Source organism: Corvus kubaryi, unplaced genomic scaffold, assembly GCF_017639235.1.
Source record: "Corvus kubaryi isolate FWS band 111438036 unplaced genomic scaffold, C.kubaryi_AGA036_p1.0 37272, whole genome shotgun sequence".
In the NCBI taxonomy this organism is placed as follows: domain Eukaryota; kingdom Metazoa; phylum Chordata; class Aves; order Passeriformes; family Corvidae; genus Corvus; species Corvus kubaryi.
Window position 1 is genome coordinate 2,083,389 of NW_024581084.1, and position 25,443 is coordinate 2,108,831.

The 25,443-nt window shown below is 64.4% G+C and overlaps 1 protein-coding gene across 1 annotated transcript in view; it reads right to left on the minus strand.

Moving 5' to 3' along the window:
• Positions 1-1,577: 1,577 nt before the first annotated feature.
• The window catches only part of SDK2 (sidekick cell adhesion molecule 2), a 43,977-nt gene continuing 20,111 nt past the window's right edge, over positions 1,578-25,443 (minus strand). The window contains exons 3-45 of the mRNA XM_042025531.1: positions 19,249-19,355; positions 18,119-18,266; positions 17,299-17,432; positions 16,248-16,359; positions 15,841-16,031; positions 15,501-15,584; positions 15,237-15,431; positions 14,958-15,074; positions 14,688-14,855; positions 14,393-14,495; positions 13,986-14,162; positions 13,769-13,905; positions 13,452-13,599; positions 13,243-13,383; positions 12,979-13,160; positions 12,626-12,741; positions 11,792-11,987; positions 11,514-11,612; positions 11,038-11,229; positions 10,827-10,948; positions 10,647-10,756; positions 10,373-10,523; positions 10,038-10,275; positions 9,845-9,960; positions 9,513-9,702; positions 9,239-9,337; positions 8,777-8,971; positions 8,498-8,699; positions 8,215-8,318; positions 8,023-8,093; positions 7,766-7,901; positions 7,531-7,587; positions 7,214-7,315; positions 6,985-7,100; positions 6,186-6,372; positions 5,663-5,800; positions 5,435-5,596; positions 5,198-5,323; positions 4,783-4,947; positions 4,366-4,506; positions 3,692-3,830; positions 3,268-3,394; positions 1,578-2,014 (exon numbers count right to left, since the gene is read on the minus strand). Of these exons, the coding sequence (XP_041881465.1) occupies positions 1,658-2,014; positions 3,268-3,394; positions 3,692-3,830; positions 4,366-4,506; positions 4,783-4,947; positions 5,198-5,323; positions 5,435-5,596; positions 5,663-5,800; positions 6,186-6,372; positions 6,985-7,100; positions 7,214-7,315; positions 7,531-7,587; positions 7,766-7,901; positions 8,023-8,093; positions 8,215-8,318; positions 8,498-8,699; positions 8,777-8,971; positions 9,239-9,337; positions 9,513-9,702; positions 9,845-9,960; positions 10,038-10,275; positions 10,373-10,523; positions 10,647-10,756; positions 10,827-10,948; positions 11,038-11,229; positions 11,514-11,612; positions 11,792-11,987; positions 12,626-12,741; positions 12,979-13,160; positions 13,243-13,383; positions 13,452-13,599; positions 13,769-13,905; positions 13,986-14,162; positions 14,393-14,495; positions 14,688-14,855; positions 14,958-15,074; positions 15,237-15,431; positions 15,501-15,584; positions 15,841-16,031; positions 16,248-16,359; positions 17,299-17,432; positions 18,119-18,266; positions 19,249-19,355 (6,298 nt within the window). The 3' untranslated portion in view covers positions 1,578-1,657. The remainder of the gene's footprint in view (positions 2,015-3,267; positions 3,395-3,691; positions 3,831-4,365; positions 4,507-4,782; positions 4,948-5,197; positions 5,324-5,434; positions 5,597-5,662; positions 5,801-6,185; positions 6,373-6,984; positions 7,101-7,213; positions 7,316-7,530; positions 7,588-7,765; positions 7,902-8,022; positions 8,094-8,214; positions 8,319-8,497; positions 8,700-8,776; positions 8,972-9,238; positions 9,338-9,512; positions 9,703-9,844; positions 9,961-10,037; positions 10,276-10,372; positions 10,524-10,646; positions 10,757-10,826; positions 10,949-11,037; positions 11,230-11,513; positions 11,613-11,791; positions 11,988-12,625; positions 12,742-12,978; positions 13,161-13,242; positions 13,384-13,451; positions 13,600-13,768; positions 13,906-13,985; positions 14,163-14,392; positions 14,496-14,687; positions 14,856-14,957; positions 15,075-15,236; positions 15,432-15,500; positions 15,585-15,840; positions 16,032-16,247; positions 16,360-17,298; positions 17,433-18,118; positions 18,267-19,248; positions 19,356-25,443) is intronic.

Below are 25,443 nucleotides of genomic sequence, written 5' to 3' on the forward strand. Positions count from 1 at the left end.
GGAGGGGGTGGGCACCCGTGGGTGCTGCGCTGCCTTGGGCACCGGCTCCAGGTAGGTCAGAGGAGTTACCCACCAGCAATGCCCTCTGCTCTGGGGACACCGTGAGCCAGCATGGGGACAGGCGGTGACTGTGGCTCAGCAGCAAGGCCACCACTGCAGCCCAGTTCTCCCAGTCCAAGGGGGAGCTGCAGCACCAGGTCCCCAAATGCAGCACCTGCACAACGCGCCCCTGGCAGCCCCTTGCCCACGCCAGGGTGAGGGTCCCGGGATGTGGCTCCCAGGTGCTGTGACAGGGACTGTGCAGACCTCACAGCCCTGGCAGCCCCTGGCATGGAGCTGGTGCTTTGCCAGCGCTGTCAGCAGCTGAGCCCTCCCCACCCCCAGCCCCCGCTTTCACTGCCAGGGGTGACGGGTGATGAAACCTGAATGCGTCACCTGGATTTTCCTGCCAGGCCTGAAGGGCAGAACAAGAAAGGGCGGCTGTGAACCAGCCCAGGAGCCATCCCCAGTGCCAGGGCTGCTGCTGGCAGTGCCCAGAGTGCTGGTGCAATGCGGTCTCCTGTCCCACCACCCCATGCCCCAGCAGCTCCAGACCCCACTGCGATGGGAACACGCAGGACACGGCCACCACAGCTCCCTGCACCCTTCTGGGCTCTATCCAGCACCTCTGCACCCTTTGTCCAGGTCCTTCCCCGGTGCCACAGGGCTGCCACCAGCCCAGTGGGGCAGTAGGACACACGGACACATCGCACCGGTCCTTTCTGCGGCAGAGCACGGTGACAGAGAGGGGACACGCTTATCCTCAGGCTGTTTATTGGCATCTCCCTCGGCTCAGCCCGGGCGCCACGGCCCTGCCGGGCTGGTGCTGGCTCACCCATAGGCACTGCAGGGGCTGTGCTGTCCAGACAGCCCCAAAACAGCCACAGCCAGGGACCCCCCGGGCATCAACACCCCCGAGTGCCCTCAGGCCTCTGCACAAAACCCCATTAAAAAGCCCCAAACCACCAGAAATGCCAAGGGGAGGCTTCAATCGCCTCATCCAAGTCCTCACCAGAGCCCCCAAGGTGCAAAATCAGGGGGGTTGAGCACCACGTGCACCCCGCCGGGGCTCTCCTGGGGTTTCAGTCCTGGGTTCTCCTGGGGGGCTGTGCTGGGCCAGGCACAAAGGAGAGGAGGAATGAATTGTCCCCTGGGATCCTTCCCCCTTCTCCCAAAAGCTGTGAGGGTCCAGAGCGGGGGTTCAAGTCCAGAGGTTTTAAGATCAGCAGAGCTCCTCTCGCCCTCCGCAGTCAGGGGTCTCCGTGTCACCGCTTGTCCCCAGGTCCGGGGGGAGCCACAAGTGGAGGGGCCAGGGTTTGGCACGGCAGGAGCCCCTCACCCGGCCCCCAGCACCCACTGGAGTCCGGCAGCAGGTCCGGGGCAGCCCCAGCTGGTGCCAAGGGCGATGTCGGCACTTGGCATCCAGCTCCGGTGCTGCAGAGAAAGCGGAAAACCCCTGGAGCGTGGGGCTGCTCCCCTTCCTCCTCCTCCTCCTCTTCTCCTCCTCGCTGCTTTTTCCTTTTCTCTTAATTTCTTGGGGCTTTTCTTTTGTTTCTTTTTTTTTCTTCTTCCTAATTTTTCCCCCCCCTCTCCTGGTTCTTTTTCTTCTGTTTAAATATCAAACGAAAGAGGAAAACCCAGCGATGGGGGCTCTGGAGCCGGGGGCCAGGCTGCTGGGCGGGCGGTACAGGGTCCCGGGCTGGCTGCTGGGGGCGTTGCCGGGGGTCTGGGGGGTGGGAGTCCTGCTGGCTTTGGGGCGGAAGAGGCTGCCCTGCTGCGTGGAGGTGCTGTTGGAGAGGGGGGTGTGGTCGGGCTCGCCCGAGTCGCTCTCGGTGTAGCTGTAGGCCTGTGCCCGGGAGATGCCCTTCTGCTGCCGCCGCCACGAGTTGTAGTAGGTGGGGTCGCTGATGTAGTGGTTGACAAAGGAATGCGCCTTCTGGTGCCCGGGGTCCACCTCGTACTCGCTGTCACTGCCCTGAAAAACAGCATGGGGGGGTGTGGTGAGGTGGGGACAGCACCCGCCAGCCCCAAAACTCAGCAACGGGATGAGAGGGAGCGGCCCCAAGCCGCGCCGGGGGAGTTCGGGACATCGGCAGGAATTTCCTCATGGAAAGGGTGGCCAGGCATTGGAAGGGGCTGCCCAGCGAGGTGGTGGAGTCTCCGGGGAAGGCCTGGACATGGCACTCAGTGCTCTGGGCTAGGGACAAGGTGGGCATCGGGCACAGCTTGGACCCGATGGTCTCAGAGGTCTTTTCCAGCCTCAATGGCTCTGTGATTTTCAGTGCTTTCCCGGTGCTTTCCCAGTGCTCTTCTGGGAATGCTGGCGAGCACATCGCGAAAGTATTTAAAGGCTGGGACGGCTGCAGCATCACTGGGGGATTTCTGCCTCTTGCTGAAACAAAATAAAACCTCATACAAAAGGTTCCTGAGCGCTGCCGAGCCCGCGTTGCCCCCGGGCTGGCGGGGAGGGTGTTTTTGGGCTCTGCCGGTAATTGGATTCAGCTTCTCCGGCGGCGCACAAAGGGCCCATTGAGGGCGGTGGGAACTGCCCCGCGCCAGCGCCAGCTCCCGCAGCTCTTCACAGCTCCTCAAAAGCCACTCGAGCCCCGCTCGGGCCGCAGCGAGAGAAGCCGGCATCTGCCAAGGAAACAGCCGGTGCGGGCAGCGACGGGGGGGCCCCCTGAGCACGGTCCCCTCCTGCTGGGGACAGCCCGAGGGACCCGCAGGACCTTTCCCTGGGCGTCAGGCTCTCAGATGCCGCCCAGGATCCATCCTGGGGGTGATGGTCCCATGGCCTCCCTGGGGCTCCACGCTCCTGCCCGGCCACAGCTGCCCGTGGCCCCGGGACAAGACAAAGGTGGCATTTTGTGGAGTTGGCAGAGCCGCGGACGTTGCCACCAGCGACCGGGCAGCGGGACAGCCCCCAGCCCCGCTGACCTCCCTTCCCCCGTGCCCTGTCCCCAGCAGCCCTGGCAGCCCCCCGCAGTGTCACATCCCCAGCACACGGGCCGGGGGCTGTGCCAGCTTCGCTCCGGCTCCGTGCCACGAAGCCACGGGGATGCTGCCGCCTCCAAAGCGGGATGGGGCAGGAGCAGCAGCGCTGCTCCCAAACGCGCAGCGGGACCTGCCTCGTGGCGGGCGGAGGAAAGGGCTGGTGCTCAGGGAGGGCTCCCAGCACCCTTCGCCCCGCCCCAGGTCCCTGTCCCCGTGTGCAGCCCTGGGGGTCACCTGGGAGTCGGAGACCTCGGAGGGTTTCTCGGTCAGGCTGCTGCTCTCGGCGGGGATCAGGTCGTTGTACTTGGTCACGTCCTCGTCCGAGTAGTGCAGGCTGCCGGGGCTGGGCCGGGGTGGGGACCTCGGGGACAGGCACGTGGGTGGTCAGCGCGTGTCCCCTTTCCTTTGGGGCTGGGCCACTGGGGGACAACCCCAGCAGACCCCTGGGGACTGCTCAGGGACCACCCCTCAGCTGTGCCAACCCCCTCCGCAGGACTCTGATCCTGCTGTCAGGGACCCTCAGCCTTTCGGGGGGGACACTGGGCAGATCAGGGTCACCCCCTCGGGTTCCACGCCCTCCCCATCCCATGACGGATCAGGGGAATGATGAAAAATGCTCCCCTTGCCCGGGGAGGGGGCTGTGGCTGGGGGTCCCTACCGGGTGTAGATGCCGTTCTTCCGGCAGAAGGAATTCTTGACGGAGAGGCGCCGGTTGTTGAGCTCCAGGGCGGGGAAGCTGCCCTCATCCAGGCTCACCATCTCCCCGTGGCTCAGGGCGGCCGTCTTGGAGCTGTTCCCTGGGGGATGGGATGCTCAGCCTCCCCCAGCCCCTCCCCAGGCAGCGCAGCACAGCGAGGGGGGGCTGGGGATGGCCCCGGGGGGGACTGTGCTGGTTCCAGTGACCACGGCCTGGGGACGGCCAGGAGGTGCCAGCCGCGCCCAGCCCGCCTGCCCTGCCCCAGTGCCCCCAGCTCCCACCCCGGGCTGTTTGCTTAACGAGGAGCTCTGGATTTTCCCCACAATTTGAGCCCTTGACAGAGCTAAGAAAACAGAGCCGTGTTTGGCTAATCCCAGTGACCTCTGCGAGCCCCCGGGGCTGCCCTGCCTCCGCAGCTGTCTGTGGGACAAGTCCTTTATTTCATCTTGAGCTCCCAGTGCTCTCCGGGACACCACAGCATCGTTATCGGGTGCTCTGCAGCAGTTGTCCCCAAGGCAGGCAGGAAGGGAGGCTCCCACCACCCCACCCAGACCCCAAAGGCAGGAGGAGACCCCCAAGAAGCTCCCATGGGAGCAGGAGGGTCCTGTCACCACCCACCACACTCCCTCACTCACCTGAATCTGACTTCTTGGAGTACTTCTTGCTCTGCCCGCGGATGATGAGCACGAAGACGAGGAGGAGGATGAAGATGAGCCCCACCAGGGCGATGACCACCAGGAACCACCACTCCTCGTAGAACGGGTTGGCTTTCTGGGCTGGGGCACAGCAGGGAGGATCAGAGGGGTACAGGCTTGACAGACAACCAGTCTGGATGGGGACACCCCCCTGCAGAGCACGGGGTCACTTGGGGCCTTTGTGAGTCCTGGATCCATGGGAAAGGGGGACAACAGAGGGCTTCGGAAAAGGGGTGCTGGCAGTGGGATTTGGGACTCTGTAGGAGCCAGGAGTGGGTTTCAGTGATGGCCACAAGAACAGAGCAACACCAGGACTCTCCCTCTGGCACATGGGGAGAGAATTCCCTGGGAACACACCTGACACGGAGGGGGAAGGGGTGCTGGGGGTCCCGTAGCCGTAGTCGTTGACAGCGATGACACGGAAGTCGTAGCTGACCCCCTGCTTGAGGATGTCCATGCTGAAGGTGTAGGAGGTCACCTCCTTGGGGATGTCTTTGATGAGGATGTCCCAGAGCCCCTCATCTGGAAGAGACCGCAGGGCTGGGAGGGGAGGGCTGGCTCTGCAGGACACCCCAGGGGTGATGTCCCTCCCTCGTCCAGGCGCTGCCCTTTCCATCAGCCCCTCTCAGCAGCATTTTCCTCATGGATCAGCACACGGACAACACCCCAGACACCGGGTCCTAACCTCCAACCCAGGCCAGCACTCCCTGCCTCAGTTTCCCCCTCTCCTGACCCCCAAGGCAGGGATGGAGAGCAGAGGCAGCTGCAGTACCTGAGGGCCGGGCCTCGATGACGTATCTGGTGATGGGCCCTTGGCCGGGATCCCCACTGGACCAGTGGATGGTGATGGCCGAGCCATAGCGGGAGATGAAGGGTTCTCCGGGGGGGCCGGGGGCACCTGGGGACCAGGACAGAGCTGGAGGCAGGGGGCACAATCTGGCACAGGGCCGTGCCAGCCCCCAGCCCATCTCCTCCCTCGCCCAGCAAGTCCCCCGCGTGTCCCCCGTACCTTCCCCAGGCCCCGTGGTGATGTTGGCCTCAACATCCGGCCCGTAGGCGAAGGTTTTGGCCCGGATTCGGAAGCGGTACGTGACACCCTCAGCCAGGTCCTTGACCTTCATCCACAGCGGGCTGTTCCCCTTCACGTCCACTGTCACGATCTTGCTGACGCCTGCGGGGACAGAGGCTGAGCCGTCTCCCCCCGAGCCGTCCCCTCTCCCCCTGGCCATGCCCTCACCATCCACGGGCGTGCAGGGCTCGTACACCAGCCTGTAGCCCTCGAGGACACCGTTGGGCAGCGGTGGTGGCTCCCAGGACACGTTCACAGATGTGGTGGTCAGCTCGCTGAAGCGGATGGAGCCGGGGGCACTGGGGGCTGCGAGGGGACAGGGTGGCAGGGCCAGCTCAGCGCTCCAGGGGACACCCCCAGCACGAGCCGGCCCCTGTCCCTGCCTCCACCCTAACGCTGGTCATCAACTCACACCCCCGTGCCCCATCCCTGCTGCAGCAAAGGTTCCGTGGGGGAATGATGAGTCTCCTTCTCCTTGTCTCTCCTCCCAAGACCTTCATCCCCCTCAAACCTCAGCTTAAACCTTCATCGCTGCGTGCCCCCACCCCACAAACCCTCCGGGGTGAGCTCAGGGATGTTCTGCTCGGGATCGCAGGATGAGAGGGAATCCCTGGAGTCGGACCCATGGAGACACCTCCCCACGGAGCCCGGGGGCAGGGGGGTGCAGGGGGAGCCGTGCCACGGGCCCCACCTGCCTGCTGTGTCCGTGCCTTCACGGGTGGGCTGCGGGGCCCATCCCCCGCGGCGTTGAAGGCGGCCACGCTGACCCAGTAGGAGGTGTAGCCCGTCAGGTTCTTCAGCTTCACCCCAGTCTCGGGCAGGAAAAGGGTCTTGACCCGCGCGCTCTCGTTCTGGCGCTGCTCCTCCCAGAAGTGGATCTGCGGGAGGGGGCGTGGGGAGCTGGGTGAGGCACGGATCCAACCCAGCTCGCCTTCCCTGAGCCCTCGCTGTGCCCAAACACCCCACACTGCCCTTCCCGGGCTCCTGAGCCCCTGTCCCAGCCTGGCTGGGGCTCCGAGCGTGCCGGAGGGAACGGAACAGCCTCTCCTCCAGGAGGGCCGCAGGCTGTGCTGGGCATCAGCCACGGCTCAGGTCACCCCGGTGTGCTGAGATCACCTTCGAGCCGTGCCTCATTGCCGAGGGATGGGGACACGCACGACGAATCACAATGGATGGGGAACAGGAGGTGTCTGGAGCATGGGGCTGCGTACCCCGGCTGCATCCTAATGCATCCCAGCAACATCCCGAGGCATCCCGGCTGTATCCCGACACGTCCCCGCCGCATTCCAGGGCCGACGGCGCCATCTGCTGCCCCGCCGCCGCTCGGCACCGGGATGGGACACCCGGGATCTTCTCGGGTCTTCCCAGAATCCCTCTCCCAAAGGCATGCCCAGCACCCTCAGTGCCACCGCCCCGGAATTCAGCACCTCCCCAGAGCCCCCCGTGTCCCGGAGCCCCGGCCGGGTGCCGCTCCCGGTGACAGAAGGTACCTTGTAGCCCTGGATGTCCCCGTTCTGGCTCTGGACGGGGGGCGGTTCCCAGGTGACATCCAGCTGGGTGGCCGTGGCCGCCTGCACAGCCACGTTCTGGGGCGCTCCGGTGGGCACTGCGCCGAGGGAGGGGACCGGGTCACCGCACCGATCCGGGGGATGTGGGGCTCCAGGACAGCCGAGCCCCCTTCCTGCAGCCCCCAACGGGGGCACCCCCGCCAGGACTCACCTGCTTCCCCCACGAACACCTCCTGGGGGGGGCTGGGGGGCCCCTCGCCCACAGCGTTGTAGACGCTCATCCGGATCTCGTAGCGCCGGTGCTTGCTCAGGTCTGGGGGCAAAGGGTGAGTGGGACCCTCACCGTGATGGGGCAGCCCCGCTACCCCCGGGAGACCTGGCAGAGCCCCCCTTGTTGGGAAGATGGGGGTGTCCCCAAGGAGCAGCTGGAGGGGACGGGCAGAGGGGCTCCAGCTCACCCCACAGTGCAGGGACACGCAGGTGGGGCAGTGGGGGACACACAGAGGGACACAGGGGGTGGTGACTTACTGTCCAGCTCGTACTGGGTGAGGGACACCTCGCTGAGGTTGTGCACGGCGTAGACGGCTGGTCAGGAGAGCAGGCAGGGGTCAGCGCGGGCAGGGGTGGGCTCCCCGCCTCTGAGCCCCCCACCCCAACACAGTCCTCACCCCAAGGCGGGCCAGGGCTCCCCTGCAAGGGCCCTGTAACCCCCAGGTCACCCCAGCCCCCGTCCCCAGGGTCGGGGGGAGCCATGGGCACTCACGGGTGAGCTCGGCCCAGCTGGCGCCGGGGTGGCCGATGCCGCGCAGGGAGAAGCCCCGCAGGCTGTCATACACCAGCTCCCGGTACCGCAGCCGGAATCCCAGCAGGATCCCGTTGATCTTGTCCTCAGCCGGGGGCTGCAAGGGGAGGGAGGGAAGGCAGTCAGGGGTTGCTCTGATCCAGGGTTCCCTGGCACCCCGAGGTGCCACCCAGTACGCCTCGGTGCCACCTGCCAGGGCAGGGCGGAGGGGACGGTACCTGCCAGCGGATGAGCACCGACGTGGTGGTGTGCGGGGTGATGGAGAGGATGGTGGGAGCCTCCTCGGGGGCTGTGGGGGAGAAGAGGGCGGTGAGGCTCCGGAGATGCCCAGGGCGTGGGGGTGCCCTGGGCACAGGAGGAATTGCCTGGGCACGGGGGTAGGCCCTGTCCCTGCCCCAGGAGGTGCTGACCCGCCTGCAGGGTGGTGAGCGACTCCGACTCCTCGCTGTACTCGCTGTCCCCGATGTCGTTCGTGGCCTTCACACGGAACTTGTAGGAGGTGAAGGGTTTCAGCCTGCAGGGAGTGGAGCGGGATGGGGACGGAGCAGCCAGCGGGTGACCCCCCGAGCCACCCTCCCTCCCTCCGGGCCATCGCTTCCCAGCCTTGTACCAGCACTTCTCCCGAGATGGGGAAACTGAGGCACAGGGAAACCACCCAAAGCATCATCACCCACCGTGTCCCCCGCCCCTCACCTGTCCACGACGAAGGCGGTGGCGTTGTGGCTCACGGGGGCGGAGTGCAGAGCCCAGTCGCCGTCGGGCAGCTCGCGGCTCTGCACGGTGTAGTAGCGCACGGGGGAGAGGCCGTCGCTGCCCGGCTCCCAGGACAGCAGCACGCTCCGGGCCCGCACCTCCTCCTGCTGCGCCAGCGGCTTCCCGGGGGGCTGCGGCCGGGCTGGGGGAGGCGAGGGGCTGGGAGCACTGCGGGGGCACCGCCAGCCCCCCGCCGCCGGCCGGACCCCCCGTGGTTACCTCTCTTCTCGGTGGTGACCACCAGGGCTTCGGCCGCCTCGCCCCAGCCCTTGCGGGTCTGCGCGGTGACGCGGAACAGGTAGGTGGCCTCGGGCTGGAGGCCGGTGGCCGTGAACTGCCGGGCGCTGGCCTCCAGCACCTCCACGGCGGCTGCGGTCACCGCCGAGGTGTTCAGGCGGTGGCTGACCTGGTAGGCTGCGGGGAGGGAGCGGAGTGGCGGGGATGGGGAGGGGACACCAGTCCCCGTGTCACCCCCTCCATCCCAGCCTGCGCACCGGGGACCTCACACCCAGCCCGGGATCGGCATCGAGCAGCGAACTTCAACCCTGAGGGCTCCGAGATGCTCAGGGGATCCCAGGGAGCTGGTCTCTGCCTCCCCACGCCAATCCCTGCTCCCACAGGACCTCTGCATCCCTCTGCAGAGCATCCCAGTGCGGCACGCCCGGGATATCCCCCACCTACCCAGGATGACGCCGTTGGGTGCTGCCGGCGGCTGCCAGATGAGCCGCACCAAGGTGGTCCTCACTTCAGGAAAGAGGAGCCCCACGGGGGGCCCGGGCACTGCAGGGGGAGAGATTGGGGTCAGGGGGAGTGGGGAAAAGTGCCAGATCCCATCCCCTGGGAATGGGAGCCCTGCGTGTCCTTGGCAGGGGGAGAGGGATCGCCCCAGAGAACAGGGATAGGATGGGAATAGGCACCCAGGGGACCCCCAGCCCACCCAGGTGCTGTCACCCACCATCATCCAGCGTCCTCTCGAGGACAGGAGGCCGGCTGGGGACACCATCACCGATCCTGGTGAAGGCCAGCACCCGGATCTCGTACAGGGTGTACTTGGCCAGCCCGGTGAGCTGGGCACTGCGGGAGGCGTTGCCCTCCGCCAGCCAGAACTGGGCACGCGCCTCCGAGCCCTTCTCCTTGTACAGCACCTGCAACACAGCCCGTGTGACACGGCCGGGCCAGGCTGGCACTGACGGGCACCAGCTCCTGGGGGCGGCGCAGCTGGGGACCCTGCAGCCTGCGGGGTGGCTCCCCCAGGGAAAGTTCTGCTTCCCACGGGCAGGGGCTCACCTTGTAGCCCAGGATGAGCCCGTTGCAGTCGGCCTCAGGAATGTCACTCCATCGGACCATCAGGCTGCTGGAGGAGGTGGCCACTGCTGAAATATTGCTGGGGCCAGAGGAGGGGACTGGAGAGGGGTGACAGAGAGGGTCAGTGGCCAGACTGGACGAGGTGGGTGCCCAGCGCCCAGGTGGGCAGCAGTACCTGACTCCCGGGTGCGTCCCAGCACTGAGGGGCTCCAGGGCCCTGAGCCGATGGCGTTGAAGGCCTGGACCTGCACCCGGTACTCCGTCCACTCCTCCAGGTCCTCGATGGTGAATTCCCGCTCCACGCGGTCACGGATCACGTGGAGCGCCGGCTGCCCCCGCCCGTCCGCCCGCGCATACCGGATCCTGTACCCCACCGAGTCGGGGTTCCCGTTGTACTCCTGCTCCAGGAGGGGCTGGCAGGGACAGGCGCTGTCACTCGGGATGTCCCACAGCCCCCCAGCTCCATCCCTCTTCAGCCCATGCAGGCACAGCCCCCCTGTCCCCCCTCACCATCCAGCGCAGCCACAGGCTGGTCTCGCTGGCCGTCCTCAGGGTGACATTTGCAGGAGCCATGTCCGGGGGTGCTTGGAGGGTCTGGATCCTCCGGGAGGGCAGGCTGGGGGGGCTGGTGCCCACGATGTTCACCTGCCGCATGCGGAAGCTGAGAGAGGAGAGGGGGTCACGGTGTGGGGCGAGAGGGCTCCAGTCCCCTGGGGAGGACAATGATGGGGGTCACGGTGAGGACAGGATGGGGATGACACCGAGGCACCGTCCTGGCACTCGCCTGTAGTAGGTGTAGGGCTTCAGGTTGGGCACCTCCATGGAGCGGGTGTCGGGCTCGTTGGCCAGCTGATGCACGAGCCCCCACTCCTCGGCCTCGCCATTCTGGCCCATCTGTGGGATGGCAGTGGGGTGAGCTGCACCCCCAGCACCCCCTGACCCCCTGTCCGGAGCCACCCCGTACCTGTGCCTCCACCTGCCAGCGGGAGATGGAGGTTTTGCCATCGTAACCCGGGCGAAACTGGATGGTGACGGAGCGGGGGCCGATGTTGGAGATGCCCAGGTTGGTGGGGGCACCAGGCAGCTCTGTGGGGACAGGGCAGGGCGGGTGGCACCGGCCACTTGTCCCCAGCACCGCCCACAGCCCCCCAGCACCCCAACACCACCGTGCTCACCTGGGGGGACCCCTGAGGAGATGGTGGAGGACGAGACCTGTCCCTGTCCCTTGGAGGTCATGGCGGCCACCTCGATGGTGTAGGTGGTGAGGGCGGTGAGGCCGGTGACGCGGTACTCCAGGGTGACGTTGGGCAGGTAATGGGTCACCCGCGTGTTGGTGCGGTTGTACTCCTCCCACGAGATCCGGTACCCTGGAATGCACCCGTGTGTCACCTCCCCCAGTCACCCACCCCGGGGGGCTGAGAGGGGACAGGGGTGGGACAGGACAGGTGGGAGATGCTGCGGGGTGGGAAGAGGACAGGAGAAGGGGGGGGGTTGCTGTGGGGGAGGAAAAGGACACGTGAGTGATGCTGTGGCGTGGGAATGGGACAAAGGGGGGATGGTGCAGGGTGGGAATGGGACACGGAACGGGGGAGATGCTGTGGTGTGGGCAAGGGAGCAATGATGGAGCCGATACCTGCTGGTGGTCCCTTACCTGTCAGGATCCCGTTCTTCTCCAGCGGCTCCTGCCAGCTGACCTTCAGGGACGTATCCAGGATATCACTGAAGCTGAGGTGTCCCACGGGGCCAGGCACTGCCCAAAGACACCCAGACTCAGCACCCAAGTGCAGGAGCCCTCGGCACCCACGGAACCCCCGCGAGGAGCGAGCGGGGAGGGGGCTCCCCTTGGACGGGGCTCCCCGGGGCTCGGCAGCGGCGCGGAGCCGGGGGGTGGGCAGGGTCCATCCCGCGGGAGTCGGAGCCTCCCCGTACCGTCCTCGTGGGTGCGCACCAGCTGGGGGGGGCTGCGCGGGCCGTCCCCGGGCGTGGTGAAGCACAGCACCGAGGTGAAGTACTCGGCGAACTTGCGCAGCCCCGCCACGTAGCCCACGTGGACGCTGTCCTGGAAGTTGGGCCGCACCGTCACCACCGTGGCCTCGTCCTCGTGCTCCGGCTCCCAGGCGATGAGCTGCGGGAGAAAGGAGCCGGGATGGGGATTCCCAGGGCCGCGGCCACAAAAAACCATCTCCGGCCTCCTCTTATGAGTTCGGTGTTGATTAACGATCAATTAACGGTGCGGGGAGCACTCGGTGCCTGTGCCAGCGCTGTTTACGGAGCTGTGATTAACTCCGTCGATAACGGCGTCGGATTCCCCCTCGCCCGCATCCAGGAGGGGTGGCTGGGCATTTAATTGGTATTGTGCAAGATAGCCTCTAGCAACTTAATTAAGCACTAATTAGGCCCTAAAAGTACTAATCAAAAATACTAAGTGGCATTTAATAAGAATGTTAAATATCCTACTCACGCTGGTTATCTCATCCAGCGGCAATTAAATTCCCGAACTTCTTTGGAGTGGATTAAGACACAAGTTTAATGTTTTAACTCAATTTCATTAATGTAAATTTGAATTAATTGCAATTTGGAATTAATTACAGAGCATGGGAGACTCCGAGCCCATGCAAGTGTTAAATAACAGTAAATATTATTTTAACAGTCAGCGGAGATCCCCTTAAAATCTGGGATTTTGGCGAGGAGGAGCCAAGACAGTTTGTGAAGGTTGACCAAGTTCTCCCCTCAAGCTGTCCCGTTTTTGGGAATCGCCCTCACCTTGTAGCCCTGGTTGATGCCGTTGATGAACTGGGGGCTGGGGGGGTTCCAGGTGAAGCGGATGGTGGTGGAGTTGGTGGCCTCAGCCTGCACATTCCCTGGAGGCACCGTGGGCACTGCCGGGATGAAGGGACAGCTCACAGGGACAGCTCCACGAGGTCCCCTCCATCAGCTGGGTGCCAGCCCTCGGGACCCCCTGGGTCATCCCTGCCCAGCACATCCCAGTCTCCCTGGGACCTCCTCACCCATCCTCCTGCCTCCCATCTCAGCGCCCCAATGGCACCGCCTGTTGCAATTGGGGTGCCCACCAAGTCTCTGCCCACCCCTGATTGTCCCTGCCCATCCCTGCCTACCTCCCTGCAGGGTCCACTCTGTCACCTTCATGCTGTAGACCCCCAGGCCGGCGCTGTTGTAGGCGGCCACCTCGATCTCATAGTTGGTCCAGATGATGAGGTCCTCCAGGAGCAGGTTGTTGACCTCGGCGTTGGTGATGTTCTTGAACTGGTACCCCACGGGCAGCCCAGCCAGGCAGTACCTGGGGACCAGGAGCCGTCAGAGCTGCAGTGTCCCCACCTGCACCAGGTTTGGGACCCTTGGGCACCCCCGCTGTTACCCACCGGATGATGTAGCCCTTGAGGACCCCGTTCTGGTGGCTCTCGGGGGGCGGCTGCCACTGGATCATGATGGACTGGTTGGTGCGGCCGCTGGCGATGACGTTCTGGGGGGGTGCAGAGGGCGGCTCCTCGGGCAGGGACACCCTGTGGGGACAGGGCAGGGTGAGCATCCAGGGCCACCAGCCCCCCCGGGACCCCCGGCCGGGACTCACCTCTCCGTGTCCTTGCTGAACTGTCCCCTGCCCACGTCGTTCACGGCGCACAGGCGGAACTGGTAGGAGCGAGCGGGGACCAAGCCCCGCACTGTCACCGATGTCACCTCGGGGTCCACACTGGCCAGCAGCACGGTCCAGGGCGCATCTGGGGGAAGAGTGGACAGCAGGGTGGGGACGTGACTTGCAGGACACTGGGGTTCCCGGCTGACGAGTCCCAGGGTCCCCAAGCTCCCTGCAGCATCCCCTGTGCTGGGGTGACGCTGGGGACTTCTCCCAGTGCCAGCGCTGCCAGGGGGGTGGGAGCAGCCCCTTACTGTTCTCGGAGACCTCCACGACGTAGCGGAGCAGGGGGCTGTTGCCATCGAAGGGCTTGGCCCAGGTGAGGTTGATGGCCCGTTTCTCCTGCGGGCTCAGGGCGGCCACGGGGCTCTCGGGGGCGTGGGGGAGCTGCCTGGACAGGGGGGTTAGGGAGGGAGGGAGGGGGCACAGCCCCAGGCGGGGGGTGCCGGCGGGGTGAGGGGGGGGTCTCACCGGACACGGAGGTGGGCGCTGCGCGAGTCGTTGCCCCCGGCAGAGATCACCTTGCAGGTGTAGGTGCCGATGTCACCCGACCAGGTCTGGGAGATGTGCAGGGTGCCCGCCTCGTCCAGGCGTACCCGGGGGCCGCTCTCGGGGCCCAGCGGGGCCCCGTCCTTCTCCCAGACGTACCTGTGCCAGGGGAACCCGGGTGTGCTGGTGCCCCGCAGCCCCCCAACGAGGAGAGGGGAGCAGGGGCTCCCGGCGGCAGGGCACCAGGTGGCACTGCAGGACCACCAGCGCAGGGCTGAGGAGGAGGACCCCCATCTCCCTCCCCAGGCACAGGACAGCGGTGACGGCAGCCAGCTCAGCAACCCGGGGGCGCCTGGACCCCCCAACTCTGCCAGCCCTGTCCCACTCACCTGACGTCCACGCTGGGGTCATGGGTGACCCCGCAGCTCATGACAGCCTTAGTGCCCTTGATGACGCTCTGGTCCTGTGGCGGGTCCGTGATACGTGTCCTTGCTGCGGGGGGACACAATGAGCCACCGGCACTGTGGGGGTGGCACCGGCAGGGACAGCCCCCGTTTGCACCCACGAAACCCAGCACCCATCCCTGGCGAGCTCCATCCCGCGCCACCCAGGGTGGTGCCCGGAGCCAAGCACGGTCCCTCCCTCCTGGCTGCGGGTGACACAGGCGCACCGTGAATCCCTTACCCCAGACCACCAGGTCTGCGGAGGCCTCGTCCACGCCGCGGGAGTTGGTGGCCAGGCAGGTGTAGGTGCCGGCGTCGGGCAGGTGCGCGGGGCTCACCAGGAGACTGCCCGACTCCAGCAGGGTGAAGCGCGGCAGCTGCACGGAGCCGCTGGCCAGGACCCGCTCCCCTGGGGACACGGTGGAGCCTCGTCAGTGCCACGGCCACCGGTGGGGTGGTCACTGAGCTCCACGCCATGGCTCGGAGGACAGGATTGTTCCCAGCCCTTCACCTTTCTGCCAGGTGATGGCCGGGCGCGGAGCCCCCGAGGTCTCGCAGTTGAGGATGACGGACATGCCATCGATCACCGTGCTGTCCTGGGGACCCCGCGTGATGTTGGGGGCGATGCCTGTGGGGCACAGAGATGCACAGCCCGCCCTGAATTCCCTCCTTGTGCCCAGCCTGGACCTGACCCAGAAGAGTTTCCTGGGGTCCCCGAGCCTCCTGTGGGACTCATCCCGCCCACCACCCAGACAGGGCACCCCCAGGGCAGAGGGGGGCTGGCACCTACTGGTCACGGCCAGGTATGTGGTGGTCTGCACCTCGCCGGCCGCGTTGCGGGCAAAGCACTGGAACATTCCGGTGTCATCGGGGACCAGCCCGCTGATCTGCAGGCTGCCGTCCTCCAGCAGCTGGAAGCGGGACAGCTTCTCCAGGTGGAGCAGGGCAGCGTCCTTGTACCAGGCCATCTCGGGAGGGGGGACACCTGCACGGGGACAGCCACGTCAGGCACGGGCTCACAGCAGTGCACGGAGGGTGCCGGGGAGCAGCTCACCTTTGGCTTGGCAGGGGATGGCCACCACCTTCTCCATCTCGGCCGTGATGTGTCTCTCCGGCTCCCTGACGAACTGCGGGGGCTCTGCCAAGGGAACCCGGCCGTGGTCCTTGGACTGACCAAGGAACACCCCCAGTGCCCTGCCTGTCACTTCCCATCCCAGCCCCGGGGCTGAGCCCAGCCCAGCTCATGGCACACGTGGTGGGCAGGAGCTCACCCAGCACGGACAGGGAGAGGTGTCCGTGGGCAGGAGCTCACCCAGCACGGACAGGGAGAGGTGTCCGTGGGCAGGAGCTCGCCCAGCACGGACAGGGAGAGGTGTCCGTGGGCAGGAGCTCACCCAGCACGGACAGGAAGGCGCCGGCAGTCACGGCGGGGACGCTGCTGCTGCGCAGCACAGCCTCGCACTCGTAGAAGCCGCTGTCGCTCAGTGTGGGGTGCAGGATGGTCAGCCGGCGGCTGTAGTCACTGATCCCGCTGGACACGGGCGCCCCGTCCTTCTTCCAGATGATGTGCAGCTTGATCAGCGGCCTGGGGGGCCAGGGGTGTCTCAAGAGCCAGCTCCGGCTTCCCTGGAGGATCCCACCTCCCTCCATCCCGCAGGACTCAGGTGGGAAGGGACCTCCCTCCATCCCGCAGGATCCAGGAATGTGGTGGGAAGGGATCTGAGGGCACCCACCCCCGAGGCTGGGCGATGCCAACAGCGGGATCTCCCATCCCCATCCCAATCCCCACCCCACGGCTCACCTGGCGTTGGCCACGCACTCCATGGTCACCTCCGAGGTGCCAGCCACCACGCTGGTGTTCCTGGGTGGGACGATGATGGTGGGTGCGATGGGATCAGCTGGGCCACCCACGTCTGGGGAGAAGGAGGCCAGAGGGACAGCCATGAGCAACCCCTGCCCCCCCTGGGGCGTCCCCAGAGAGGGCACCCACACCCCCGTCTGCTCGGCTTGGAGGAGACAAAGGTGACAGGGACCTGATGCCATCCTGGTGGCATCACGGTGCCTTCCCAGGTGTCCCTAAGCCGTGTCCTCCCGTGGGAGCCCTGGCACCCCTGGGCAGGCCACCAGGCTGGTGGCAGCAGGGAGGAGGGAGCAGGGAGTCCATAAAGCAAAATGATGGCAACAATAAAAAACCCTCATGTAAGCGCTGTAAAAACGCGATCAGCTCGAAAGCTGCTGATAGAGCTGAATCCATAAACAGGGGCTCCGGGATGTTTATGGCGCTCCAGGACGCCAAGGGATGGGAAAACAGATTAATGGGGATGGGAGACAGGCAGAGCCCGCCACAGACAGGGATAACCTATCCTAACCCTGCGGAGCAGCAGAAGGGGAGATGGGGGAGAGTGTGACAGGACTGATGCCACTTCAAGGCATGTCCCATGGGATGGGCTGTCACCACCCAAATGGGCTGGGGGACCCTTGGAAGTCCTGGAGGGCCCAGAGGAACTGGAGGGATGAGGTTGCAGGGCTGGCCCCCAGGCAGGGGCAGCTCCAGAGCACCAGGAGCTGACAGGGGGACATGGGCAGGGGTGGGGAGGGTGTCCATGGGGTGACACTGCAGCCCCCATTCCGCAGCCCATCCCCGGGGCGCGGCCGGATGCAGCTGGAGCAGGAGGTCTGCCTGTGACACTCCAGCGCCGGCAGCACAGCCCGGAGCGCCTAAATAAATTCTGAGGCAGCTGAACTGTTAAGTCAGCAGAAGCCGGAGCCTCCGAAGAGATTTACTGCAAATTAAATTGGGGGGGGGGCCGCTGGGGGGAGGGGGGGAGGGGGGCAGTGCCCCCCACACTCACTGGCCACGGTCAGGGTGATGGGCTGGCTCGTCTTGTTGTCCCCGTTCTTGTCATTGACCGCCTGCACGTAGTAACGCCCCGCGTCCGGGGCCACCGTGGACAGGATGACCAGGGTGTTCTCCAGCGTGATGGCTCTGGGGCAGGAGAGGGTGGTGGGAGTGAAGCCAAAGGGGACATCGAGCTGGGACCCTCATTCCCCACCCAGCACCTCCCCCTGCCCCAAGCACCGACCCCGGGATGGGGGGACCAAGCCCCGCACCCCTCTCTCCAAGCAGAGCCCATGGGACCGTGCAGATTCCTAGGATTTTTTTTTTTTTTTTTTTTCATTTTTTATTTAATGGAACAATCTAATCTGCTGGAAACATAAAATGCTGGGGGGAATATATTTTTTTACCATTAAATATGAGATAAAGGAGTTTTATCTCCTCAATCCCGCTCTGCAAATCGAAAGGAGACCAGTTCAATTCCTGCATAATGGGGGTTACAAATTCAATTCCTGCAGGCTGAGGCTGCCGGGGCTCCGGCAGCACCGGGATCTGCCACAGCTCCGTGGGGACACCTGGCACACACGTGCGTGCCGTGCTTGGTTCTCTCCCACCCTCTCCCCCGCCTTCCTCCCCCTTGTTTTCATTTTTTGTTAAGAAATCCCTTCCTCTGGTGGCAAACAGAGCCGTTAGTCACCGAGTGTGTCCCCGGGTTTTAGCACAACGCGCTCGAGACGTTGGTTAAACATCCTCAGTGCAGGGACAACGGGAGATGCAGCCCCGGGCATGCTGGGGGGGTTCCAGGGGGATCCCAGGGGCATCCTGGGGCTGCTCACATGCGGCTGCTGGGGGAGATCTTCCGTCCATCGCGGAACCAGGTGACCTGCGGCTGCGGGAAGCTGGCGATGCGGGGCGCGCGGATGACGGCGGCCTCCCCGTGGGACACGCTCTGCTGCGTCTCGCTGTCCTCGAAGCTCCCCATGTCTGCAGAGCAGGGGAGAGAACCGTCACAGGGGCTGGGGAGAGGCTGGGAGTGCACCCAGGGAGCCAGCCCCGGCTCTGGATGGGCTCTGTGGGATGGGCTCCCCAGGGGATGATGCAGAGGGGCTGCTCCTGGTACCCTCCTCGGCTTGGCTGGCTCAGGGATGTGGGGTGGCTCAGATCCCACCAGCTGCTCCTGGTGATCCATCCCTCCAGCTCCTGGAGCCCCATCGCCCGTGTCCTGGGTCAGGGACCCCTGTCCGAATGTCCCCCACCACGGACAGGCTGCAGCCACTGTAGGAAGGGCTCAGTCCCGGGGCTCCCCGGCCCCTCTCCGTGTCCCATCCCATGTCCCAGTGCTGGGAGCATCCCAGCAGGAGACCCTGACTCCAGGGACAAGGTGGGGCACAGTTGCCTCCATCCCAGCCTGCGTTCCCAGGCTGGAAGCACACAGCAGTTGTGGGAGACTGAGGGAAGTGGGGGGCACGGAGGAGGGGGGTGGGACAGGGGATTTTATTGAGTTCCTTAATTGCTGTAATTAAAAACATGTAAAGAATCCTTTTTTAACGACTTTGCCATTATCATTAGTTGTTAGCACAGCTGTCTTATTAATTTCTCATTATCCTCCTGATTTGTCACTGCTCCTCAGGAGGTGTTTAAGGGCGTGGGATTGGGGGTATCCCGGAGGCAAGGGGTGACAGGGAGCGGCAGGTCCCTTAGGGGGACAGAACCACCATCCCAAGCCTCAGCACTCCCATCTCCTCCTTAAATCTCTGGACATCCCCGCCAGCGCCACCCCAGGGATGCTTCAGACGTCCCTCCCGGCATCGCCGCAGGGATGCTCCGATGTCCCTGCCAGAATCACCCCAGGGATGCTCCAAGCTCACACGTGCTGGCCACAAGTGGCTCCAACACCAGAGCAGCCCCCCAGTGCCGGGAGCTGGGTGTCCCCACGCACTCGCCACAGAGCAGGACGGTCACTTACAGGCCACCTGCACCTCGGTCTGGCGCTGCAGCAGGGCTCCCATGCGGTTGCGGACGATGCAGCGGTAGAAGCCGGCGTGGGTGCGGTCCAGCGAGGTGATCATGTACCTGTGGGAGGGGTATCAGCAGTGAGGGGACATTCGTGTCACTGTCACAGCCCCCCGGAGAGGCTGCAGGTCCTGCCCACCCCCCCGATTTCCTGCACCTGTGCCAGGAGCTCCTTTTCCCCGAGGAAGGAGGCACATGCACTACATGGATGTGCATGGCCACGCAGGCATGGATGTGTGCTCAGGCTGGGGGGACACCCCCGTGTCCCTCACTGTCACACAGGGACTCGTGGCCACCCACACTGGAGGCGCTTTCACTGCGCACGAGCTGGTGACCGTCGCCCTCCCAGTCCAGAGGCCGGACGTGACCCATCGCCATGAGCTGGGACCTGGGACTCGCCATCCCAGCCGTGACACCGCGGCCTGCTGGTGTCACTCAGCCCGGACCCGAGAGCAGCCAAGTCCGGCACTGCTCCGATGAATCCCGGCTGAACCCCCTTATCACCCCCACGCCTGCTCTTATCAGTCGCCAGCACCAGCAGCCGGTGAGGAGATAAAGGAAATCACCACATCTCCACTCGCCCATCCCCCGAGCATCGCCCCGATCCCCAAGCCGGACCCTGCTGCCACCAGACCTCGCCGGGCAGTCCCCACCCCTGGAGCTCCTGTTTCATCCCCCTCACAACACGGGGGAGGCTCCGGGGGCCGGGCAGGCGCTGCAGCGTCGCCGTCCCCGACGGGGAGCGCTGCGAGATAAAACAGAGAGGGAATAAACAAAGCAAGCTGAGCCCTCCTTGCCCAAAATCTAATCTTGCGTTAAAACCCGCCGCGGGCTCTTTCGGCAGAGCTTTGTTTGCTCTTCTGAGAACTGAGGGTAAATTAAACTTTCATAAGACCTGAGGAGCGCGTTCCCCGTGCCGGGAGCGCAGCGGGGCCCCGCGCCCACCTCCCCGTGCGGGAGAAGGTGACAGGGGACACGGGGCTCGCCCCTGGCCCGGCGACACCGCGGAGATGGGGCGGGCACGGCGGGACTGGCACCAAACCCGCTGTGACACCCACCCGGCCGCCCACCCACGCGGCGTGCCGGGGTCACCCGTCCCCGCGGGAGGAGGGAGGGTGCCCTTTGGGAACGAGTCCTTGAGTGTCACGGCTGATATTTAAAAATGCTCCCCAGAGGCTTTAAATAAGATATTTCAATTCCACGGAGCTGTCAGGAACGGCTGCAGACGCCAGGAATAATGGCCCCGCTCTCCTTGTGGTGTCCTGGTTAATAAATCACACCGTGGCTCCCGAACACACGCACACCGATGGACGGATGGGTGGACGGACACGCAGCAGCAGAGGGACACGTGTGTCCCCAAGCAGATCCGTGTCCTCGCTGCCATGTCCCTTCCAGACCCTCATTCCAGGACAGGGACGATGCAAAGCCACCAGCACAGCCCAAGGGACCCAAACCAGCCCCACCCCTGGGGTCACAGGGAGCACCTTTAATGCACAGCGCTGGCAGCACCTTGTCCCCCACAGGCAGGACAGCTCCATGGGCACCGGGAGCCTTGTCCCCAGCCCAGGACACTCCGGCAGATCCAATTAAGGGGACCTGGTCCCCACACACGGGAGCTGGTGGAGTTATTAAAGCAGCAGCACTTCCACACACACCTCAGCAGCTGAAAATAGCCCGGAGAAAGGAAATCAATTCCCGGCGCAGCCCAGCCCGCAGTCATCAACCAAACCAGCACAGACTTTGTTCTCTCCCGCTCGCCTTCCACCGAGGCTTTTATCCAAGACCACTCGGATTCGATTTCCTTCCCCCATCACGCCCGGCTGGAAGGGGACGGGAATCGATTTCACCCCCAATGTCACCCTCCTGTCACCCCCTCACAGGGGACGTGCTGCAGGCAGGAGGGGTGAATGTCACCCCACAGAGGCCCTGCAGTTTGTGCCACAGCCACAGCTCCACGGCCAGGGCTCCCAGATCCATTGTTCCATGCAAGGAAGCCGCTCCTCCAGCTGGGACCGATCCCGGTGCCCCGGCCGGGTGGCTCTGTCCGTCCGCCCCCTCTCCAGCCGGGACGGAGCTGCAGCCTGGCCCAGCTCCCAGCGCAGCCCTCGCTGCTGACTCTGCTGTTCCAGGGGTTTGTTTGGCTTCTCTGTGAAGACGGAGGTTGACAGGGCATCGTCCGTGGGGAAAAGCCCTTCCAGAGCGAGCACTGACCCACGCTGCTCCGTCAGGAAGCGGCTGTGTCCCGCTCGGCCCCGGGGTCAGGAGGGGGATCCGGAGGCAGGAGCCCCGTGCCGGGAGACCGGCGGGTTTGCAGCAGCAGCTTTGGCACCAGATCAGTCTGACAGATGGATGGCTGCATGCCAGGAATGACAACCTATCCATCCATCCATCCATCCATCCATCCATCCATCCCTGATGCCGTCGGCGAGGCAGGGCAGGGCACAGCAGCGTGCCCAGCTCCTCACCGTGCGATCCTGGCACGGCACCGCCGTGTTCCGCAGGATTGCTCCCATCGCTCTGGCACAGCCATGCCCCAGCTCCGGCTGCTGCCGTGGCTCTGTTATTGTAGGGTTGCTGAGGAGCGTGGGGCTGACGCTGCCGAATTATTCTTAGATTGAGGGGGTGGAGAAGGGCCGGGAAAAGCATCAGCCAAAGGATTTAATCCATCAAATTGAAAGCCAGAAGAGCACAGAAATCTGTGAGGTTCTTCCAGTGCCACCCAGTAACAGCAACAGCTGGATCGGATTTGGGATGGAAGCACACTGGCACAGTCCGCTTTGATTAATATCCTGTATAACGACTAATTAATTCTGGAGGGGACGTGTGTTTGAATAGTTACTGTGGGATAATGAAATGTCAAGTGAGCATTAAAACACACTTAGCAGAGCTCTAACGACTCGAAGCATCCGAGCGCGTGTCCTGGCCCCCGCGCCGGGCCAGCGCTCGATGTGGCTGGGAGCACCCCCCCGGTGCTCCATCAGCCCCGCTTAACTGGGCTATTGGATCTCAATTAGCTCCCGATTGCAACAGGCTCCGTTTGGCTCCACGTGGCCGCCGCCTCTCCGCCTGCCCGGAGTGTTTTCCCTCCCTCGGCCGTGGGAATTGGGCGGGCGCCGGCAGCCCCGTAAATCGCTGCCTCAATTGGCCCTGCCAGAACAATGAGCCATTTAATAATTAATGCCCGTGTATTAATCAGCCTCCTTCCTGCAGAGCAGGGACGGAGCGAGCCTCGATCCCTGTTGCGGCATCCGGAGGGCTCTGGTGCATTGCTAACCACGAGCTTGGCCACCTCCCAGCTCTGGTGGCATCTCTCACCTGACAGTTCCCTGTCCTCTCTGCCGTGGCTCCTGAACCCCTGTGAGATCCCAGCAGGGAGTTTCCCTCCACTGCCATCCCACCAGGTGCCTCCTGCCAGCCCCGACACTGCTGCGGTTCACTGGCACCACTGCCCTGCACCCACGGCTCCTCACGCCAACATTCAAGTGTCCCCCCAATTCCAAACAAGGCACAGAGACAAGCAGGAGCCTTCCCAGCACAAGCATTCCCAGGAAAACCCGCCCCATGCTGCCCGAGCTCCTCACCGGCACTCCTGGGGCTTTGCCACTTGCATGGTGATGCCAAAGATGACACAGGCCAGGCTGGAGCCACCAGAAGCAGAAACGCCCTGCTGGGCTCCCACCCAGCCTGGATACAACCCCTCCAATGTTCTTCAGCTCCCATTAATTAACTCACTGCATGGTAATTAGCTCCCCGAGGCAGAGGGCTGGGCTTTGCACCTGAGCTGGCAAAGAGCTGGGCCCCCCAGAGCAGGGATGAGCTCCCGGTGAGCAGCAGCACAGATTGAGATTCCAGCAGGAATCCGGGGATGATCCATCCTGTTTACCCCAGGTCTGGGAATTTTAGGGGCTCCTGGCTCCGTATTTTACATAATGTGGGGATAAACTCTGGCCATCAAACATTTGGGATCCTCACCAGGCCAAAGAGTCTCATTGAGGTCCTGCATGTGCAGCCAGTTTTGTCCCTGCACCCCCAGGGGACACCCCAAAACAGCCCAGCAAGGAGTGGGGGTTGAAAGAGCCCCAAATCTGCCCCAAATCTTGGTGAGCCTACACAGAAAGGCTCCTGGAAGGAGATGGAGATGGATCAGAGGCACCCTGTGCTGGAAAACCCACCCCAGGGTTGGCAGGGGGTGGCACTGGGAGGCTCAGCTGTGCCAGCCCTGCTTGGCTAGCAGGAGCTGGGGCACAGCCAGCCGGAGTCAGAGATGGAATTACACTTTTCCAAGCTCCAGCAAAGGGGATCTGGGCTCTTGAGAGGAGGCGGGGAATCCTTCAGTAGCTGCTGGACTCCTGCACCAGCTGTGGAGGCCATGAGGAGAGGCACAAGGGCTGATTTAGGAGCTGGAAGATGCATCCCTATGGATGGGAGTCTGTCCAGAGGTAATCTATGTGTAAGGTAATTTCCGAAGGCAGCAGGACTCGATGCAGCCCTTAATAGGACAATCTCATGTGATAAATTACCAGACCCAACTAATCTGCATGTTAAATTTCTTGTATGAGGAATAAATATCCTCAATTCACCAGAGAAGAGCTTCCCTTCCGAGGATTTCATTAAAGACATCAAGCTGCCTGATTTGCATGTTATGATTCCTCGTACGAGCCGCTCCGGAGAGTTCGCGGAGAGCCCGGCACTGGAGAGACCCTGGAGAGGGGAAATAGAGCTGGCCCTGGACAGCAGGGCCAGGGCACCCGAGCGTGTGGGCACGACTGTCACCTCGGTGGGCATCGGAGGGCTGTCACTGTGGGGTCCCCGGAGCAGGAGACAGCAGGGATCCCATGGGAAAATGTCCTCCTGCGCCCCATGCCAGCGGCAGGCAATGGAGAGAGCAAGGAGAGGGGAAGGCAGGTGGTCCCTGATCCCATTCCATCCCCAGGGGTGCTCCTGGGGTCACAGGCCCGTGGGCACACCCAGAGCCACAGGCTGATCCCTGATCCCGCCACGGTCCCCAGGGATGCTCCCAAGGGAGGATGTCCCACACACACACACACAGAGCCAGGCTGCTGCTCAATCCCTCGAGGGTCCCTCATCCTGCTCGATCCCCTGGGATGCTCCTGAGGGAAGACAGCTCTGCGTGCGTGTGGAACGAAGCTGCGATGCTCCCATCCCCAGGGATGCTCCGGGGGGATGGGTCCATGCTCAGGCACAGAGCCAGGCTGGTGCCCAATCTCCCACAGTCCCCAGGGATGGCTCCCGGGGGGGGGGGGGAAGACTCCACGAACACACAGCCCCAGGCTGGTCCCCAGTCCTTCTGGAGTCCCTCATCACACCTAATCCCCCGGGATGCTCCTCAGGGAGGTTGGCTCCACAAGCTCACAGAGCCAAGCGATCCCGCCGTGCTCCCCAGGGATGCTCCCGGGGGATCAGCTCCACGCAGAGGAGGAGCTGCCCGAGCCCGTCGCCCACCGGGCGAACGCCCAGAGCCGCTCCGGTGGCGGCGGAACCGCTGCGGGAAGGAAAGGGCGGTCGCCATGGAAACGCTGCCAAACTGGGAGAGCGGCTCCTTCCCTGGAAACATGGCGTGAGCTCCTCCGACCACCGGCGAGCACGAAGTGGGGCGGCTCGAGGGGGGCGAGGGGACTGCGACCCCCTGCCCGCAGCCCCCCAAAACGGGGAAAATGCACAAGGGCCCCTGCAGCCCAGCAGTGCCAGAGGGATGCCCGGCTCAGGAGGGGATCTGGGGAGCAGCGGGGAGGATGATGAGGATGAAATGCTTGGAGACACAGTGCCCTGGCTGGGAACCACGAGCTGAAGCCACCAAGTCCAGCCAGGCCCTGGGCACAGCCCCCCGCAGCACATCCACCCCTCCAAAGCCGCCCTCATGGGCACAGCCGGGCTCTGGGGAATGTCCTCCTGTCCCTGGAGCGGGGGACACACGGCAGCACCGAGCTGGGAGGGACTGGTGCACCCCAAGCCCCTCACCCAGGGCACCGACGCCCCCAGAGCCGCCCCCGATCCCGCTCGGCCAAGAGCATCCCTGAGCCTCCCCGGCCATCAGCAGCGGCCCTCCCCTCTCCAAGGATTACTCTGTTTCTAAACTCGTTAACTTTTAATTACAACCTTCCCACTGCCTGAGCGGGCTGGCTCCGCG